Source organism: Alligator mississippiensis, chromosome 12 (assembly GCF_030867095.1).
Source record: "Alligator mississippiensis isolate rAllMis1 chromosome 12, rAllMis1, whole genome shotgun sequence".
NCBI lineage: Eukaryota > Metazoa > Chordata > Crocodylia > Alligatoridae > Alligator > Alligator mississippiensis.
In genome coordinates, this window is record NC_081835.1 from 63,698,537 (window position 1) to 63,719,970 (window position 21,434).

Sequence of the window (21,434 nt, forward strand, 5' to 3'; positions counted from 1 at the left end):
CAGGAGGCCATTCTGAAAACAGGGTGTTGTGTTCATCCAGCAGAGCTGCTTTCATCCGGCTTCTTATTGCAGAAATGGGGAGCCTGGTTAGGCTGGGAGGCAAAAGGGAGATGTGTCATGCTAACGAGAGGGTGGGGAATATATTTGGCTTTCTGTCTGGCCAGCTTGGTTGGTCTGAACTGGAATCCACCGAACGCCAGAAGAAGAAATGACAGGTGAGGATCTCGCCACTCAGTAAGAACTTGGCAGCCTACAGGAGCCTGAGATCCACTCGGGAGCCATAGAGCATCAGGCCTTGTTTGGCATTAAACCTCTAGTCCCCATTTCTTCACAGTAAAACACAGATGTTTAATTTTAGACTGGCAGATGTTTCACTCCTGACTGAGAGCTGAAACAAAGGCAAGAGAAGGGGTATTTATAAACCAGTAATATTGCTCCTCTACTCATTCTAGATTACCTCTGTGGACAGATAGGACACACATCTCTGCATTTTAATGTTTTGTTGTAAATGTACTATTTGAAAACCATGAACCATGTCAGGAGGGAGTGCATTATGTTCCTTTTTCTTTTGGGCGGGGGGTCGGTTTCATGTATGCACCTAAATCCATGTGCTTACACACCCATCTCTTGCCAACAGATCCAGTATGGATCTGTGATGCTAGGGACAGATGTTGGGACCTATTTTTATGGCAACTCCATAGCAAGTAGGGGATAGACTGGTGGGCTGGGGAGTCTTGTTTAGTACTGTACTTTGATAAGGAAATGACTGTATGGGGAATCGGTGGGTGTACTTTAATGTTCCAGCTACCGACTATGGATGAAAAGAGGTTTTCTGGTCAAAGCAATGGACCAAGACTTATACCTTCTCGGTTCGTTTTCTGGTTCGACAAGATTGCCTGAGTATTCAAGGCCAAGCCATGTGGATCTCTCTGGGCCTTGTCTCCCCACTTCTAGAGCAGAAACATTACTCCTTTTCCTCCTACAGGAGCATGAAAAGGGGAGGTTTAGATTCAATACAAAAGTAAGCAATGAATCGAACACAAACCTCTTGAGGTATGAACCATCCAGCAGGAATTGGCCAGTTCAGAATGACTTCTGTAGTCCTGCAAGAACCAGGGAAATACTAACATTTTATACACTGGTCTTCAGGAGTTTGAAACAGCATTTTCAGAGTTGGGTGCCTGAAACGTGCCATCGAAATCCAAGCACCTTGATGCTGTAACAATACTCTTTTAAATATGGGAGTCCTGGGTGCTTAGGACTTCTGAAAAAGAAGCCATCTATTTAGGTGCCCAAGTAAGCACCCAAGAGCCTGACTGAACCATCCTTCTGCTGGAGTGTCGATCCCCCATGTCACTCAAATCATGTCTCAGGCCATGGTTAGTAGCGACAATAACCTGCCCTTTGTTGTCTAGATAATCAGAAATTCTCATTTCTTTAATATCTTCTGCTTTTTCAGAGGTTATGAAGTTTGGAGTAACTCGTTTCTGTTAGTCTTGGGTTGTTTTTTTGCAACATCTTGTGAATATTTACAAATGTGTACTCACTTGGATTATAGCATCTCAGAGCTGTGTCATTTAAAAAGAATGTAAAATGAACACTAAATATCAAATGCTTCCTAGCAGCTTAGCGCCAGAAAAAGGCAGAGATGCTTGCAAATGGAGAAATGTAGGTGATGGATTTGAAGGCAGTGCGCATGTTAAAGGTAAGAGGGACTGAGTAACTCCATGTCGACCTACAGAGGTGCTGAAAAGGTCCAGGGCTGTCTTGTTGAACATCAGGAACAGCCACTGGTTTTAACGCCTCTGAGTTTGGTTCAAAATTTTCATCCCACCCGTTGGCTTTGAAGCAGAGTTTATCTGTGCGAAAGATCTCGGCTCAGTTGGTCCAGATTACAAAGACCATCTAATTTTCAGAACCAAATATATATTTGAAAAAGTAACATAGATTGATGTTGCTTTTGTAGATCTTATTGCCTTCTTTATAATTATTTCCTTTTTGCCTCTGTTAGTTGGTAGGCTGCTTTTCTTAGCCTAGAACAAAACTGTATTATACAATACTTTGTATTGTTTGCCCTTTCATTCAAAGGAAGAGGAGCTGCTGCCTTCTGAAGATACAAATTAATTAGAAGTGAATACTATGCTGTTCTTTAAAGCATAAAGGCCAAACAGACTTGCTTTCTTTGAAAACATAGGACCAAAGTGTCTTGTATCCTGCTGTTTTATGTAACAATTTTGTGTGCAATTTTACTATCTGTTGAATTTGAAGTTATATTGAAAGACCTAAAGCTTTCAAGTTGGTTTAATTTCAATCCGGTTGCACTCGTGCTTAACCCAAACAAATGCAACCCCCACCCTGCATTTACTCGAATCCAAGACAACCCTGAATGCAAGATGACTCCCCAATAATTAGATTCTATATATGGAAAATGTATGAATTTGTTATAATTTTCAATGTATAGAATCCAATTAGTGGGGGGGGGTCATCTTTAATTCATGTCTCCCACTGTTGTGGGGGGAAGGCAGTTGTGGGGTAGGCGGTGTAGAGAGGTCAAGCAGCTTGATCCTGCTTGTGCTTGCCCCCTCACAGCTTTGTCCCCCCCCCCCACCTTTTGATCCTCCCCTTCCCCCCCAACCTCTGCTCCTCTCTCCTCCCCAGATTCTGCTCCATCCTCCCCCCACAACCAGCCTCTGCTTCCCCCTGCCCCTCTTACCCTTGGTCCACTTGGCAGGCTGTGTCCCCATTCTAGCCTAGGGCACCGAGCACCGCCCCAGCCCAGCCCCCAGAGCAGCCGTGCAGATACACCCCTGCTACGGAGCTGGGCTGGAGCCATGCTCTGTGCCCCCGACTGCAGCATGCATGGAGCTTACTGGTGCAGAGCAATGGTAAAGGGGCAGGGAGAGGGGTAGGCAGGGGAGCAGAGGCTGCTTGGGGGAGAGATGGGGGAGAAAGGGGCTGCAGGGGGGAGATGATGGGGTGCAAAGGTGCTGTGGAAACTGTGGCTACAGCCAAATCCCGGGTAGGGGCTGGACCCAAAGCCACTGCCCTCATATGAGATTCTGAGAAAAGGGGCTCCCCCCCCCCCATGTTAATGGAGGAAAAAAACCTCATCTTAGAATTGAGTAAATATGGTAAATAAGAATGTGGGTAGGTCCTGGCAGCCATCAGGGGTGCATTATTGAGTTACATTAGACTGGAATAATCTGGATTAGACTGTGCATGTTTAGTTTCTCTCATCTGATATTTGACTTTCACAGTACAGATTATTAACTTGCCTCTGTCCTTGCTTTTGGGGCCCCTATGAAAAAGAGGGCACTTAAAATCAAGAATATCGGGGTTTTCTTTCTTTTTGTTCCCAAAGCTTTCATTGGTATTACTCATGTTGTGCGTTTATCTCCAAAAACATCATTTGAATAAAAAAGCAAGGGCCAGTTGTTTTTCAGGACAAGTTGCTAGGTTTCAGGAAATGGGGTTAACTCTAAATTCAACTGGAATTAATTACTCTAGGAAGATGACAGATAACAGGGCAGTACAATCTGATCTTCGACTGCACTGATGTGGGTTGCTTTGCATACTTTATTATTGAGATATCAGGATGGTTAAACTGACCTTCCTTGAGAGTGATTGCATCGGACACGCGTAGGAACCGATAGATTTGCCTGCCCGTCTGTTGCAGTTTGTGTGTTTGGCCTGAGTGTTGCATGTCTTCAACTTCCTGCAATATCTTTGTAGAAATGTATACATGGAAAATGGGTGTAGACTAGTCGTGATATCAGACCAGAACTTTCTGTTCCGTTCCCAGATCTGCTATGGGATGGTGGGATCTAATGTGTGCCTTAGTTTTCCGTGATACTTATCTTTGGAAAGTACTTGGAGACTTTTTATGGGAAACCTTCATGTAAATGCAGATAGTGACTTTGTTAATGCTATGCGGGATGATATTTAGCTCTGTCAACTTTTGAGGCTGCTAATAAATGTCATCCAGTGAGATGATTTCAATTCAAAACTATATGATTCTAACAATAATTAACCAGTTTGGTCTATTTTTCGGTATGCATAGATGTATAGAGAATGATATTTAAATGCACAATAGTAAGAAACAAAAACATCTACCCTGTCCTGTAAATATTTATAAAATAATCATCATTACTCTCTGGTGTTGGCAGAAGTGCTTACTCCATCTATCTATTGCTGGATATGGATATAGATATGGACGGTGTTTGTCTTTGGGTTGCAGTGGGTCCAGAATGCTTGTTCTGCCGTCACATCAGACTTTTAACTTCGCTGTCATTTTCTTGCAAAGGGAGTTAACTTGGGAGTTCATTTTGAAAGCCCTTGGGGAAAATGAATGCCAGCAAGCACAACTTCGTATTCTTGCCTTGTTAACAGCTTAAAGGGCTGCCAATATTTAAAGTGGCAAGAAGTAGTTTTGGCACTTTTCATCTAAAGCCATTAATGTATTTTTTTTTTAAATCACAACTTGGAAAAAATAGTGCAGGTGTATGTGTGAGAGAGAGAGAGATTTCATGTCTTTATTCAGCGGTGTTAAACCAGGACAATGTTGAAAGAACGGACTTTTGGAAGACTTTCTCTGGCAAGCTTGCCCGCAGTTAACACGCTATGAAATGGTATGGCTTAATCTTTATTGCTTTCTGTGGCCCTCGGATTGCAAAAACATTCATTTGGCAGCAAAATCGTCTGCCCTGTTTTGATAGCCGCTCTCTCCTTCAATGTGAGCTACCCTCCACTCCCCCTCTCAACCATATCTCTTGCAGTCTTTCCATTTATCAGACGTACCAGTGGGATCTCTCTAAACTATCTGACCCGCTTGCTCTCTTGTTCGGTCTGTGCGCGCCTGGGATGCTCCGTGTCAGAGAGTTACGGGAAAGTCGAGTACGGGGCCCTTCAGCAAACCCTCTTTATCTTCTGCCTCCAGGATTATTTTTTCAATGACGGTCGTACTTTTGGAGTATGCTTGTGTGAGCAGTTCTGGCAACGGCAAAGAATATGTGATGGAGAGCAGAGGGGCTTTCGTCTGAATATTAATGCTGTAGAAAATGCCCTCTTGATTTTTTTTTGAAATGTGTAAATGAAAGACTAATATTTTCCAATTTAATAACCTTGGCTGCTTGCTGTCCAAAAGCAGGAGCAATGTATCAGCTCTTTTAGATACTTATACAGCATAGGCAGATGATTTCTGTCTAAAACAAAGCATTTGAATATTGGGAAGTTCTGCTTACAAGAGCTTTGAAATAGAGAATTATTCCTGCTGGTGAAAATTCCTTATGTAAATGGAACTGCACATCAGCATTACAAAGTACTTCTACTTTGCATAGATAATCAGGCCATGCTGGTGGGAGAAAATATGCTTTAAAATATCATCTGGCTTATTCTTCCATTCTTGTTTCTCAGCGACTCAAGATAGCAGCAGTCTGTTGCTCAATAGAGGAAGGTGGTCTTATTCTAGAAAACACATTTTAATGCCCTGGGGTTGTTGTGAGGTTTTTTTAAAAAAAAGCTTTTACACCTAAGGCCAGCATTGCAAGACACTGATACTCAATACAGCCTTATATTTTGTTGGCTTTTACAGCCTTGCGCCCTACGATGTGCTGTCACATAACAATACAACATTGCAGGGCATGTCCTAGTTAGAACACTCATTTCTTTGTAAAAGAGGCATTTGGGTTGCGGTTACTGCAGCAACAAGTTCACAGAAAGTCCCCAGATTTGCTCTTCTATCTGAGGAATGGAAAAACCAGCCTCTGAAACACCAAAACACTAAGAGTAAAAGACACTTAAGAGCATAAGCAGTGTATATTTTCAGTCTACCGCTTGAATTCTCCATGTTTGATACCAAAGTAGAATAGATCCACACCCCTGGGTATTAAAGCTGTATTTAAATCCTTTCAAAGGAATCAACCCGGTTATATTTATAGTTTGGTGTGTTCTCAAAACTCCTGGAAAAGGAGAACCTTATAAATGTTTTCTCGTGTATAATGTTTAAAAATATTATCCACGGAGTTGGAGCCTGTATCACACCTGTATCTGCTCAGTTCTGCTGGGATAGGTCATTTTAAGCACGCCTGTGGACTTCCACTGTAAATGTGCTTTAGAAAGCTAATCCTCTGCATGTTCACAAAACGAGAATTTGCAGTGTTAGTAGTAAAACTCATTTGTTTTAGCTTTTCAACATTAACATTTGCTAATAGGCAGTGGCAGGCCCCATTAATTGTATGTAAGGGAATGTTTTAAGTGAAATCACAGCTATATCCCAGTATTGCAGTGTAATTTGTTTTTCAAGCCAGAGCTTAAGAAAGCCTCTTTTTGTTGATCGTTGTTGAGATAAAATTTTAAACACTTGGAGGGGAAGGAAAGGAGACCTAGGAGACCTGTTTTGATGTAGAAAAGGTGAGTGCTCACAGTGATAGCATTGAGTTGCCCAGATTGGCTTGCCTTAGTGTAGTGTGCATCTATCTATAAGGTTTTACGTTTAACTTCAGCAGCAGAAGGAGTTTTTCTATTGAAGTAGCTACTAACCTAACTGGCAAATGTATGACACTTTTGGGAAAGCCGTAGTCCATTGGCATAACGTTTTGTTTTAGTTTCATTGCATACAGTAGTTTAAGTGTCCTATGTGTGGAAAGCTAATTCTATACACTCTTTGTCCGCATTTTGGGAATAATCTCAGTGCTCAGGATCATCCAGTTTTACACATTATAAACATTTAAAAAAGAAGATGAAAGCATAATTGGGCTACATTAATCTTTCTCTTAAAATCCATGCAGAACAAGGCTACTCCAAGAGCTCCTCTTCCTGAAAACGATCAGAAAAAAGGAAAGCCTGTTTTGTAGACATCAGGATGTGAGGAACTTTTCAGCTACATTTTGAAAACCACTGATAGTGATCCTGAATCCAGGATAGCAGTGTCCTGTGCCCTTACCTGGAAAATGATTGTCTCTGGAGTCATTAGCTGCTTTCAGAAGTAATGCTGTGGAAAAAGAGATTGGGAATCATCAAAACGCAGCCGCGTTCACTTTTGCATCCCCTGTACTTGATCTGTGTAATGCTTCTCTCTTTTTTTTTTTTTTCCAAGTAGCTCAAGAAAAGCCAGAGCAGATTCCACTAGAGAATCGTTCCTGTGTGCTCATTCGACGCGACTTAGTTGCTCTCCCAGCCAGTCTGATCAGTCAGATCGGATATCGGTGCCACCCCAAACTCTACTCGGAGGGAGATCCGGGAGAAAAACTCGAACTTGTTGCAGGTAACAGCGTGGTAACTCTTTTCTTCACACTAGAACGACTGGAGAATATTGACATTCTTATTCTTGGAAATTACACTTCATCTCACTTAAACTTTAGTTGTAATTATATATATTACCTGCATTTTTTCGTATTTTAGCATTATTATGAACAAAGACACTCATCACCAATCACTCAAAAAAAAAAAATCTCAAATTTCCTTTCATTCATTGATGGAAGGATGTGTCATTAACAGGAATTATTCGATTGAATTTATTTAGCATGTTAATTGAATTTCCTCTGCTTGTATTCTTGTCTGCTATGGGCTGCATCACAATTGTATTCTAATATAGGAGCAGTTTTAAAAAAATGCTTTTTTAGGTATCAAATTATAAGGTTCACAGAGCAGCAGCTGACGGATTTATATCAGTGAATAAAACTGTTTAAGGATTTTATGTAAACCGTGAACATCTTCAGTAGTGTGGAGAAAAATCACCCTGAATGACTTGTAGATCTCTCCTTGGTGTTCTGAGTTGTAATCCTGGATTTTCACAGATGGTGTGTAGATTAATGGCTAAGGTGCCACTGGCATCAGATAATTAGCTGCAGATGAAAGTGGTCATTTTTTTGTCACCAACAGCAATTAAGAGTGTAGCTCAGCGAAATTTTGGGGTGGAATTGCAGGTTGACAATCCTGAGTTTGAATTTGTGTTGATTTCTGAAAACAATATCGAAATATTCCAGCAGCAAATGAAGTGTGCCATCTGGACTTACTGGTAAAGAAAGGTTTTGATTTTTTTTTCCATTTGACAGTTCATTCAAAATTTTCCTTTAATTTTACTTCTAACCATTTTAAAAATGTTTGAACTGTTGCAGAATGCCTTGTTTTACTCAAAATAAGGTTTCTTCTAACTTTCTGATTTGCCATAAAATCTGAAAGATTGCATTTTTAGTATGAGAAATTGTTTTAAAATTCTTTACACTTGCCACTTAACCAAAGAGTCCATTATTGACTCAGTTGTAGTTAGGGTTTTAAAAACCCTGGACCAGCTTAACATCCCAAGGACAGGTACCCTCCAGCATGATGGATGTTGTAGAGCAGGGTGGGCAAAATGTGGCCCATGGGCCGGATGCAGCCTGCCAGGTCATTCTATCCGGCCCGTGGGGCCCCTAAAAATTTAGAAAATTAATATATATCTGCCCCTGGCTGCCTGTCATGTAGCCTTTGATGGCTTGACAAAACTCAGTAAGCAGCCCTCCGCCTGAAATAATTGCCCACCCCTGTTGTAGAGAAAGTGGGTGTTTTTTGAAGCTTTTCAGTCTTTCTACCCAAATCATTTCAGGCCTGTGTGCATTAAGCCTTCTTCCACTGTTCTTCATCCAGATGGTGATTTAGGATAGGCATTGGGAAAGCTGGGAGGCGGTGGCGAGTCGGTTTGATTTACAGGGAGGCTGTAGAGCTGGACTGGACAAGTCATAACCTGTGGTCCTGTCCTTTTGTGGCCACTAACCATCCTCCAGCACTTTGTGCAAGAAGATGCTCTTGACCCTTATGTCCACACCAAGTTCTAGTTTGGACAGTTGCATTGTGCTTCCCTAAATTCCCATGGTCTCAGTTGGGTACGTATTCCTTCTTCACTTTGTCTGCATTGTTTTATACTGTGGTGCACTTTTGTCTTCCACTCCAGAAACAATGGGGTGAAGATTTCTATATAATACCCCTTACTTACCGCTTAGGTTGTTGAGGTTTAATTAGATACCTGTTAAGTGCTTAGAATTCCTCTAGTGAGAGAGGATATTGAAAGGAGTAAGTTGTCCTTTCTTTCTGGCCATTTGTCTCTTGAATACAATGCTTTGAGTGGCAGAGGTTTTTTTATTTTCAGCTTGCGTTAGGAATCTTAATTTCAAGAAGTAGCTAGAAAGGTTTCTGCCTGATGGAGGACATGTATTTTCTTCAATGGGAGGCAGAAATAAAACGCACATACCGTAACACAGAATAAAACCACAAGTATTTATTTTGAAGCTGGAATATTCATTTTGTATCCATTTACATTTTATGTGAGATTTCTTCAAAACATCAAGTGGTATAGGTTATTTTCACAGTGAGAGCTGCAAATTGGCTCCAGGCATCTTTGCTTGATTTACATTTTTCAATCTGGGAAAAAGTAGATTAATATCTCTAACTGATAGCGGCTGCCTTGGTTATTTTTTATTTATTAAAGTGAAGCTACCCTTGGTAGCATCTGGCTTTCTCTCTGATGGCTTATCTCTAAAATACTGTTACTGAATAAAGGCTCAGCAGCTAATTACTGTTGCAAACTTAGTGAAAATTGATGGGGTTGTTCTGCCTAGAGTAGATGGGAAAAATCCTTCAGTGAAAGCTTAGTAACCTCCATAAACTAAGTATTTTCTTTGGTCTCAGATTTTACATATTGCAACTGATTCTGAAAACTTGGGCACATTCTTCTAAGAGATCCTTAAACAAATCTTGAAATGATCATAGTAAAACTGATTGATAGGTATAGCATACAGAGCATAATGGTAAGGACTGTTCACAAATCCCAAGGCACAAATGCTCTTTTTTTTCCCCTTCACGCTCTAATCTTGCATTAAAAAAAAATCTATGCAAGTAGAAAGAGGTCATCATCTGCTGGTGAAAATTCAAGTGGTCATCGCACCAGTGAAGCTAGAAAGACATGGGTTTGGAGCTGTTGCATCCCCTATAACAGTGGTTCCCTGGGGCTCAATAGAGTTATTCCAGGTTTTCTCATAACCTGGCCAACTAATTTTTTAATATTGTTCTGTTCTTATATGTATCTGTAAGATTAAAGATAACCCTTGTTAGCCTTTCCTGGAAATGTAAGAAGTATTTCTGTTTTTCTAGTACGTCTCTGTGTCTGGAAGTACTTAGTCCATTGCCACTCTAGATATGATCCCCTATTTAATCTTAATTGAAAAAAACAACCCTTCTTATATAGTGTAACAGTGTGGTTAGAAAAGAAAATACACCTCCACATCTTTGTTCACGCAGGCCAGTTGTGAGGCACACAGTCGGTTTGTTTTTGCTAGCTAGGTGCTACATAAAAGTGCTTGATAATGAAAGGATAAGAGATCTGCGGAGGATTTGTTTCCAAACTTCTGGACGTGTAAGGCAAAGCTGCATTGGCAGGGTTCCTTTCTCTCCGTGAGAACATATTTGAAGCAAGTAGATGCAATATGCAAAACTTGTGTGTGCTAGAAATTAAATGCCCGGCTCAGCAAAAGGTATCCTGGGTTTGCGGGAAACACACGGGTTCCATGTCTGCATCTGTTTTTATTCTAGGAGTGTATTCTGCAGTTCTTCCCTTTAAAAAAAAAAAAAAAAAGGAAAGCCAAATGGATGGCTGTTTTCTCAGAGGGCTGGCAATCATCTCCTGTGGGATTCTCCTTAAAGAAATCGTATTTCTTTAAGGAGACAAAGCATAGCACCGTGCACTTTTTGAGAAACTAGGTCCTTTCATCTGATTGCAGGAGATCATCTTTCTGTTTGGATCACATCAGGAGATTATTCTCATTGGCCGGCATTTTTCACAGGCCCTCCAGGGAGTGAGGTACCCAAACCCCACAGGCACCTAATTGCAAAGGCTTCTTTGGAAGTGATTAGAGATATGCATTACAGTAGTTCCTTGAGGGTGCAGCTGGGACCCAGGCCCTGTTGTACTGGGTGATAGACAGGCACATCGTTTGGGACAGCCTCTGCCCTAGATCCTTTGTGATCCTGATAGGAATGCAGTGGTGTGCAGTCCATGGGGAATGTACAGCAGCAGGGGGAACGAGGGCTGTTAATTATAAACTCGGTATGTTTGAACTTTTTCAGGGTCAGGTGTTTATATCACCCGAGGGCAGCTGATGAACTGTCATCTGTGTGCAGGTGTCAAACATAAGGTTCTGCTGAGGCGTCTCCTAGCCACTTTCTTTGATCGGTACGTGCTTTTGGGGGGGTTGCTTTGGCTGTCCGGGAATTCAGAGCAATCGCTGCCTTGTAAATGTGCTTTACAGAATATTCATTTGAATCTGTATTCTAATATCATTCCCCTCTGTGTTTGTTTTTTTTTTTCTACTTTTCCTTATCTATGATGGTCGAAGCTAAAATACCAGCTCTGCTGATTCTTCAGCTTAAAATATACACTGTGGTTACCCTCTGTAACAAGATGTTCCCAATAAGACACACTTTTTCTCTGCATCTTTGTAAGCGCTCGCTCTCACCTGAAATCCAGGGCATAAGGATCTGCGTTTCTCTCCCTTTCTTGCAGGAACACGCTTGCCAATAGCTGCGGCACTGGAATCCGGTCCTCCACGAGTGATCCCAGCAGGAAGCCCCTGGACAGCAGGGTTCTTAATGCAGTGAAATGTAAGGAGAGGGAGAGATTTACTGCTGCTGTGTTCGAACAGCGTGCCAAGAACAAAAGACTAAGAAAGAGCTGAGATTTTAAACAAGGGAGGGCCATCTGGATTGTGTGATCATTGTACATATCTGTGCGTTGAAATTGGGGTGTAAGAAAATTCAAATCAGTTCACTGAAATATTCCACGATTTTCAGAAACAACTTCATGTTTTTGTTTGAAGTGAGCGCTCTGTGTTTGATGAGAGCGAAGCATGAAATTGAGCCTTACTGTTCACATTACCTCAAATTTAGCTTGCTGTATTTTCCAGGCACTCGTCCTGCAGCCTGATTTTATTAGTAGAAGAGGTATAAGAAAACTGGGTTTATAAGCTGACAGCTGTGGAACTGACTGGTTCATGGTGTGAAATAATTTTGATAAACTTGGCTCGGGTCCTTCAGTCAGATTGATGCAAGTACTGGGATTCACCCTTGCCCATCTGACGTTGAGATCAGAGCCTCGAATACTATGGGGGGAGTGGGCTTCTGTTTTCCAGAAACATTTTTGGTATCTCTGACATTGCTTTTCCTGGCCCAGTTTGACCCTGGGCACAGCTAGGGGCCAAGGGGCCGTTATTTTTTGGCATGGTTTTTTTTTTTTCTTACACAGCAAATGGGTTCCCGAGAATTGGAAATGTTTGCTGTGTGCCTCAGACCTTATTAATGTGGATTAATCTGTTCCACAATCTTAATATAAGCAATTGTGTTAGTTGCACAGTCTGTTTCCTTGAAAATGTTTTTATGAATCTGTTTTTAATTTATAAGGAAATAGGAACCTTACTGCACGTAATTACACTTAAAGGGATATGTAAAAGCGACATTAATTTTACATCTATGGTGTCAAGGGTAAGGTTTTCTATATTTTAATGAATAAAAATTTGCTCTTTCATATCAGTGAGTCACTGGCCATGTTACCAAGAACTAACTCCAGTGTCAGTGACACCAAAAAGCATAGGGCCAACCATGGAGCTGCGGTGATGGACGCTGGCTGGTAATCTGGCCTGTTTCTAAATTGTGAAAGTGAGCCAATAAACCATTACATTTAAAAAACCTAAGAGATTATTTTTAACCCATGCAGAAAAAGGGTTTCAGTCTTAAAAAAACATCATGTGGCATACAAGGCATCACAAACCAACTGGTTAAATGTTTGCCTATTACAGTAATTCTCATGAATTCAAGAAGCACTTTAGCAGGGCAAAAGGTGCTTGCTGTCAGCTGCAAGCAAGAAGGAAGAAACTCTGTCCTTGAGAGCAGGCTGGTATTTAAATGCAATGAAGCCCATTTAATATACGCTTAATAAACAGTGCAAACCAATGCCCTCCACCACCTTCTCCCCACCCCCCAATTCCATCTGAATAGTAAATCTTTATGTAAATATCTTGCTAGAAAATGAAAACTCAAGTGATTGATTTTTTTTTTTTCTGGTTGGGGTGGGGAGGATTTGTTAAATCAGTCTTTCCTCTCCCTAATTGCTGCTAAACTCCTGGGGCCTGTAGATCTGCAAGGCACGGAAGGGAGAGGATCAAGGCGACGAGGGCTATTTAATCTATCAAGCCAGGAACACTGGACTGCCTTTTAATGACCTGAGCCAAAATTTGTGCTTTTAGAAAACAAAGACTGAGTCCCAGAGAAAGGAAGAAGCTTTCGACTGAGGACTCAATCCTGCAAGGTGCTGAGAACCCCCCAAGAGGTGCTCAGCACCTGCTACTCCATCTCCAGGAGATAGCAATGCTGTGTAAAGCTCATGTTCATGAGTATCCATGGGTGGCATGTGAAAGTCACTGTGTCCATAAGCATCTAGGAATTGCTAGTGTATGTGATACCGCTGCATGAATGCGTTAACTGCTCAGTTATGCAGCGAGAGCCAAAGTAAATGACCACCAAAACCCAGTCGCCGTGTACAGGCAGCTCCTCACGCAGGTACGTGGGGCACTTGTATGCTTTTGTCACCATTGAAGGACTTGCTCCTTCTCCCCACTATCTTTTAGATGATATTTTACCCTTAACCACAGGACTAATAAAATCCTGCTAGAGATAGATAGAGAAACCTTGGGAGCAATGTAAGTCCTGGAGTGCCTGCTGGGGAGGTCTCACCACACAGTGGCAACATCTAGGATATAAACTCTCATGTTTCTGGGTATAAGCCAGGTCTTAACTGCCTGGGCCCAAGAAGGAATCCTCCCCATGGATGGGCTATTCCATAATCATCCCATAGAGAGTCCCTTGCATCTTCTCCTGTAGTAGTTCTGGCTGCTGCTGAGATGGGATATGAGACCAGAGGGATCACTGAACTCGCCCAGAAAAACAGTTCTGTACCTGATAAAACAATGTGCTCCCTCCCAGATCTAAAAGTATCTGCCCGTGAGCAAAGTCTTGCGACCCACCGATTGACTTGGGACAAAGGCTTCGCTCACACGAGCCTCTTTGACATTTGCCTATTCTAACAGTTCTTAGTTTTTTTCTGTCCCTGTCTTTGCAGTGTATTGCCAGAATTTTGCCCCAAGCTTTAAGGAAAGTGAGATGAATGTTATTGCCGCGGATATGTGTACCAACGCCCGACGAGTGCGCAAGCGCTGGCTTCCGAAGATTAAATCCATGTTGCCCGAGGGGATGGAGATGTACCGCACGGTCATGGGCTCCACGACAAACAGCGTTCCCTTGGATCCAGAGTTCCAGTCTCCCACGGCTCAAGTCTTTGAGCAGCGAATCTATGCAGAGAGGAGGAGCGATTCAGGAACGATAGTAGCTTTGAGAACTAACACAGTCAATGTAGATCTAAGCAATGGATCCAACCAGTCATTTGAACAGAGTGAGGATGCGGAAGGAGCTGGCTCCGTCATACAGGAGGCAGCTGGCACAGAGGCCATGGCATCAGAAACCCAAAGCACTCCACAACCTTTCGAACAAGGTTCTGGTTCCACTAGCCGGCCAGAAACTCCCGTGAGAAGACAAGATGGTACTTACGGAGGGACTTTATAAAAAGAGAGAAAACGTTTTGTGACCTATAAGGGATCTGTAATACTAAAGCTGCTTGCATGCATTACTAATACAAAAAAATGTGATCAAGCCACTTACCTACTGAACTGCTACTGTTGCCTGAAAAAAATGTGATTTTTATTCTGCTTGTATTTAAAATTGATGAAGGAAATAATCGCATTCGTTATACTGTAAATGACTAGGTCTATGGTGACCTACTTAAAACTATTGGGCTCCTTTTTTTGATATTCCTGAGGTTAGTCTATAAGACTGTAGCTTTTTTTTTTTTTTTTTTTTTTTTTTTAAAGAAGGGGAGGAAAAAAGCTAGACATCCCCCCCCGCCCCCCGCCACCACCATATCATCACCCCATGCATTATTCAACTCAGAAGTAAAGCCATCATTAACTTCTTCCTCTAAAGAAAGTTTTACCGTCACTTAACAGGAAAGCAGGATACGTTAGGGTAGACGTAGTCTGACCGGAGTCATTTTTATTTGCGAGAATGGCTCTGGCAAGGTGGGGTGGGGGCGGGTATTGCTAAACACTTCAACGATCAGAGAACAGATCCTTAACATTAGTGTTGCTAAGCATGATGCTGTAACTAAGGTCTAAGGGCTCTTCCGTGTCTGTCCACTGATTTTCTTTATTTTTTTTTCAGTTACAGGACGGAGTGGCCGCATCTTTTATTTGATATGTGATATATGCAGGGAGGAGTGCATGGTCATTGCAGATGAGACCCTGAGCTTACCTTTTCCCTGCAGCGTGTGACTGTTGGGTTTGGGGGGGGGGCTTCTCCCGGAGCCACTCCTTTTCATTTCCCCTCATTCTCCTGCTAGCACAAGCTGTAGCTTGATACTACCAGCTTCTTAACTGAACCATTTCCTATGACCTTATTTCTGATTGCCACCTCCTTTACCTTGTGGCAGTGACGAGAGCAAACAGTCAACCTCTTTCGTAGGCTAATAGACTTTAATCGTTGACTCAATCCAGTCGTTGAGTCAGATTGTAACCGTTTCAGAGAGAAACTTAAATGCACCATTGGGAGAACATATTTATATATAATGTTGGTTTGTTTGGTTTTTTTCCTTAAAAAGCTGAAAGGTGAAGGTTGTAGGGGGTGGAATGATCGTTGGAAGCAAAACTGTAACGGGCAGATGGAGCAAGCCTCATTGCGAATTCTGCTGTACCTGACAGTAATGGTTTGAATGAACATGGCTTCCAGTGATGTACTTGTTAAATGCCTTGGATTGAGGGAGCAATAGGATTTAACTTCTAGGCAAGTACTCAATGGATGGGGCATCCATCACATCCTCCCTCCGATTGAGGTGCTCGTAAGACCAGAAGAAGATAATGATTCCACCCCCCCTTACACACACGCACACGCGTGGGCTACTGTAACTTAATTTTTTTAATTTAACATCCTGATTAAGGCACAGGTTTGAGGAGCCCTGCAGGAGTGAAAAATCTGTACTCACTTCCAGGAAACTCAGTGTTGACTTGGGGTGCACAGAGGTGCACAGTACAGCGCAGCTGCCAGTTTGCAGGGAGCAAAGTCGTTCTCCTGTACAACCGACAACAGCCACCAAGCACTGTCCCTCTTAAAGATCAGCAAGTTTTGTGCCAATCAGACGAGATCTGTTGGGAATAGTAACTCTCCTTTCAGCTGTGGAAGCCTGTTAAGGCATCTGGCTAAATCAGACCGGCCTAGGCTGAAACACCTCAATATCTCTGTAGTCTAGACCAGAGTCTCCTATAGTCTGCTCTTAATTTTTAACAATTGAAAGTGTAATAGAAAAGAAAAACACCAGGTTTATATTTATCGCTTTTTGGCTTTCTCCTTCTTCCATGAAGTACTTTGCCTTCCAACATGCATTTATGGAAAAGGGAAGGGTGAAATATTTGTTCTTTCGACGCCCTTCACGGTGCATTTGGTGACACTTTGCCTTCTCGGTCCCGTGCCTATCGAGACACCGAGGCACGCGTTATTATTATGCAATAACACACACTGTGTCGTGTCCGACTGTTAGAGCCATGCGTTCAGTGAAGGGGCGGCTGGTACGTGTGCAGGTAGATGTGCAAGTCGTAGCGAAAGTTTGTCCAGCTGAGCGGGACGTGTGCGCTCACACTCTCTGCGTGTCGACTTCTCGTGAGGGCTTTCATTTTGGAAACCTTAGTTCAGGAATTCCCCAAAGTGACAGTAAACCTTTCCCAACGGTAGCAATGCTACCCCAGGACTTCCGGGGACGTATCGGGTACAAAGCATGGCACGCTGCTCACAGGTCACGCTTCTCCATTATCGTGCTTCTTCCTTAAGTCCCATTATTCAGTTTGTACTACTTGCAGAGGTGTGAGAGGTTTGCAGGGTTTTGCTGGTGGGAGTCAGGGGCTCCGCGCGTGCTGTGAGCCAACATGAAGACAGTGGTGTATGGGGGGGAAAAAAGGGAAATACCAGGTGCTCGTTGGTATGAAGCAGATGCTTGGTAGTGTCGAGCTTGGAATGCCTTTAAGTTTTGGGGAAAGTGATGTGAAAGCCAAATACGGCTGGTTTTGGTTTGGTTTGTTTGTTTTACTGTGACTAAAATGCCTGTTTTAAATTATCACTTACAGTTTTCTTATGAAGATGAAGTTTTGAAACTATGAACAAGTGCAAAGTGCACGGTTAGTCACTCGCTAGTGATACTGGTGACTATTTATTTTGGGGTAGGGGTTTTTTTGTTCTTTGTTTTTTTTGGTTACTGTGTTCACGGACAGTGCTTTGCTCAGGGTTTTGCTCCCCTCTTGGTCTTCAAGGAGTGTAAGGGTGACCCAGCCTTCGGCCATTTGTTGAGGGTTTTTCGTTGTTGTGGTTGTGGTAGACTTGAAGCTGTGATTGCATCTAAATAGCAAAGCTCTCCAACACTGAGTGTGTTCCAGCCTCCTTCTCTATTTGCTGTGAGTAAAATACACTGCTTGGGTTGTTTCTGCCTTCCGTCTTGCACAGCTCTGAGCTCTGTATGGATTGAACCTGGCCAGACGGCAGAGTTGGGTAGTCTGTCCTCCCCGCTCACCTGGATCGATGCCCTTTACACCTATGCAAAGTTGTGGGGCCGGGGGGGGCAGGGTGGGTGAAGAGCTGCAGCCACAGGGCCGACGATATTCTTCACGTGCGTTTGAGTTTTGAAGCAATGGGCCGTATTTGCACTTTGCCCATTTCTTGCAAATGAAACTTTTCTCTCGCTGTTTGCAGCGTCCATTCTTGACTACGCCGAGTGCCCAGAGCTTGCCCCATGTTCTGTTTGCGTGGCTTGTCCGCGTGGCTGGCAGAATACCATGGGGCATATGCACTTTCTGAGCTGCATAGTAGACAGGTACTTGGGTACCACGTGCCAGGATATGGCCCTAAGAGCATATCTTACTAAAGGAACTATAGGGGACCGTAGAGCTAGGCATGCATTGGGCTGCCTTTTCCTTTTCTTTTTGTTCCAGAGAGTTTGCGTGGTCCAGTTCTTTAGCCATATGAGCATAACACCCAGGTAAATGTCTCCATGGAAAGTACATCTCGGTTAGGCAGACCAAACCCTCTGGTGAGCGAGGGCTCACTGGGGCAGCGCCGTTCCTGAGGAACAGCTGCATTTGCCGCACATCCTCCGGCAACGTGGCTAAGTCCAAGATGGAACGAGCTGGGATGTGGGGGAGACAAGACCTCAGTCTCTGCCTTATTAGACCTGCCCTTGGAGAATTCAATCTTTGGGGTCCGAATGGCATTGGGAACGCTGAGACCACCTCTCTCGCTCTTTGATTTTATATTAATACAAAGCAAAAGAGAATGCTGCCTCCTTTTTTGTGGCATTTCTTTGTGTTTGGTAAGTTTACTGAACCCTCAAATTGAGACTCGCTGTTGGCTAAAGCTGCTCTGGACCAATCCTACCTAGAAAACAAATGCACCGAATGCCTGAACGGGGAGACCCTAGACTGAATTAGCAGCAGAAGTACTTGAATGATTTAGAATGGCTTAGAACAGAGAATATGAAGAGAGTCAAGTTGCACAGTGAAAATATATATATTTTTATACCTAGCACAACTTCCTGTATATTTTTGGTTGATTTTTTTTTTTCTTTTGGGGTTCTACTTTGGTTTCATTTTCTGTTTTGGTTTAGGAAGGAAAACTTTTAAAATGTGAAGGGCGTAGGGTTTTTTTCCTTATCTGGTAGATGAGGGCAAGCATTTTGCACTAATGTTTCCTGTGTGTGGAGGATTAATGATACGTTTGAAAATGTATATGGATAATGATTGTATTCTTCAGAGAAAAAAAAAAAGTAATCCCTTTAAAATACTGAATGTAAAGTGAAAACAGAGCAGTCCATTGATTGTACGGGGCTTTCCTGAGTGCCTTAGAATTTTTTGATCATTTTTTCCAAGGAAACTAGATTAAGGAGATCAGACCATAACCAACTCCTCCCTCCTCTTTGTTTACGACACTATTTTAAATTATAGAACTTGGGGCTGCTTTATAATGTGAATAGCAAACTGCATTCATCTGGTAGTATAAAATCAAAGCATCAGTATTTATGGTATGTCTGCACCTTTATTCTTATGCTTGACTATTAGCAATATTACATGTATATTGTATATCTAAAATTATATCAAGCACCTTTAAAAAAAAAAACTGAATGGAGTTTAAGCTTACAAGTTACATGCAGTTGCCATATAGTGTAGAACCCAAACCCTCTCCTCCTCCTTGTTAGCTTGAAATTAAGAGCAATGTCCTGATTACGGTCGCCTGGTAGAAGGGTAGCATGACCTTCTGCTGAATCTCTGTCCACCCTGTGTTAATAATGAACAATTCCACGCGTGGCTAAGGTTTGCGGAAAGCATCTGAACGCTGCGCGCTCGGGTTTGGCTGGCAGCGGGCATCTTCTGACCAAGGGGGCGAATCGTGCCCGTGTTATGGGAAGATGCTGCAGTCTTTCTGGGCCCGATTCCTTCCTTCCTTCACATCCACCTGCTAGTCACTGCATAGGAAGTCAGTGGCGTGACCGTGATGTAAGCCTGGTGGGAGTAAGAAGGAAGAGGAGAAGCCTCACGAAAAAAAACCACTCTCTCTTTTTTTGGGAATCTAAAGACGCGTCCATTGTGCCACCGGCTTTGCTTTAATATTGCCTTAGCTGATGTAACCTCTCCGCAGCCTCTCCGTAAGGGGCTACAGTTCCCTTTGGCTCAGCCCCGTGCTGTCAGGTAGGCCTGCATGTGTTATTTCCCTCTTGATCATCCTCGTGCATGCCGCAACACTTTACTAGGGAGAGAGAAACAAAAGGGTAAACTTAACTTGCCACAACCTTTTTTTTCTTTTCTTTTTTTCCTTTTCTTTTATTAGCAGCACAAAACTGGAATTGTTCCCTATTTAACACATGTTTAAAGGACCATAGCATTCTAGACATGGTATTCGGCAAAGGACTGATGCATTTCCTCAGTCATTTTATTGCTAAGGTTTTGTTCAGATTGCTTATTTTTATGGAAATAACTTGCTGCAAGTGGAGAAGGGTGTATGGCCCATTAAACAACTGAAAACTAAGAGACAACCCCTGTTTGCCTCTGCCGGCAGTAAATTCTAAACACAAAATTGAGAGTTCATAGCTGTCTTGGGCTTCAACTACTGTTTCAAAGTGTTCCTGCTGTATGAATTTGTCATTATGTCAGCGAGCAAGCTCCAAACGTGCATATTACCATGCCCAAGATATTCAGGGCTTGCTATGAGATGGTTCTAAAAATGAAGGTTTAAGGGGAAAAAAAACCCAAAACAACCCAGTAAAAAACTAAATAAATAAAAAATATGCCGAAGTCTAAAGCACTCAAATTGGAAAACCTTCAAGTGTTCCGACCAGTTTCTTCCATTGTAAGCGTTTTGCACACAAGTGTGATTTTTATGTCAAAATAAAAGCCAAAACTTGCAATACTATTTTTAGCAGACAAAAAAAAAATAAAAAAAACCTAAGTATAAATGTATAAATATTTTTGACTTGAACATTTGGATGGCACTTGATTCAAATAGAACATTAATCCTTTGGACAGAATGTTTGGGGAAAAAAAGACTTAAAGTACAAGGTTGTTTTTAAAGAGTCTGTATAGGGTATTAAGTAGTACTGTAATTCATGACTGTTAAAAAAAATACTTTCTGTGCGATAAGAAAAATTTCACAGTACCACTGAATTATGTTTCTCAACTGTCTCAGCCACGAACGACGCTAGCTTTTTTTTTTTATATATATAGTGCATTATTCACTAGTATTTATGTGCTGTTACTCTGTATAGTTAAGACTGTTATTTTGTAGCCATGGCTGACACCAATATATCAGTAACTAAAAAAAAAAAAAAAAAAAAAGACAAAGTGAAGACCCCCCCCCACCTGCCAAGAATTCAAAATGTGCTCATAGCTGTTTTCATATGACAAAAACATCCATTTAAAAAACCCCCCTGATGTGATCATTAATTGTAAAACGCTTTGTAAAATTCACATTTACAAAATAATAAAGTTAATTAAAATTAAAATGAAAAGTCCGGCTTGGCTTTTTCTTTCTGGGACGCAGAAGGGAAGGGCGGTTCATCGTCTCCTGGGGTGGGGTGAGAGCCAGGAGGTGCGGCAGGGCAGGAGCACGGGGGCTCGTGAGGATGGCAGGAGGGATGCGAGGAGGACATCCCAATTATGGACAAAAATTGCTAGCTATGGGATGGGCAGGGAGGTGGCTTCCAGGTTTCTAGACCGGGTCCCAGGCCTGAACCAAACCCCTCTGATCAGGAGAGAGGAGACTCCTGTTGGCTTTGAAAT

The 21,434-nt window shown here is 42.3% G+C and overlaps 1 protein-coding gene across 6 annotated transcripts in view; it reads left to right on the forward strand.

Annotated features, from left to right (window-relative positions):
* The window catches only part of NACC2 (NACC family member 2), an 80,336-nt gene extending 59,340 nt beyond the window's left edge, over positions 1–20,996 (forward strand). For 5 of the 6 annotated variants that reach the window (XM_059715681.1, XM_019475784.2, XM_019475785.2 and 2 more), the window contains 4 exons: positions 7,094–7,261; positions 11,095–11,200; positions 11,531–11,628; positions 14,138–20,996. In XM_059715681.1, the coding sequence (XP_059571664.1) occupies positions 7,094–7,261; positions 11,095–11,200; positions 11,531–11,628; positions 14,138–14,637 (872 nt within the window). In that variant the 3' untranslated portion in view covers positions 14,638–20,996. The remainder of the gene's footprint in view (positions 1–7,093; positions 7,262–11,094; positions 11,201–11,530; positions 11,629–14,137) is intronic. The other variant, XM_059715682.1, reaches the window with a different exon arrangement.
* The last annotated feature ends 438 nt before the right edge of the window (positions 20,997–21,434 follow it).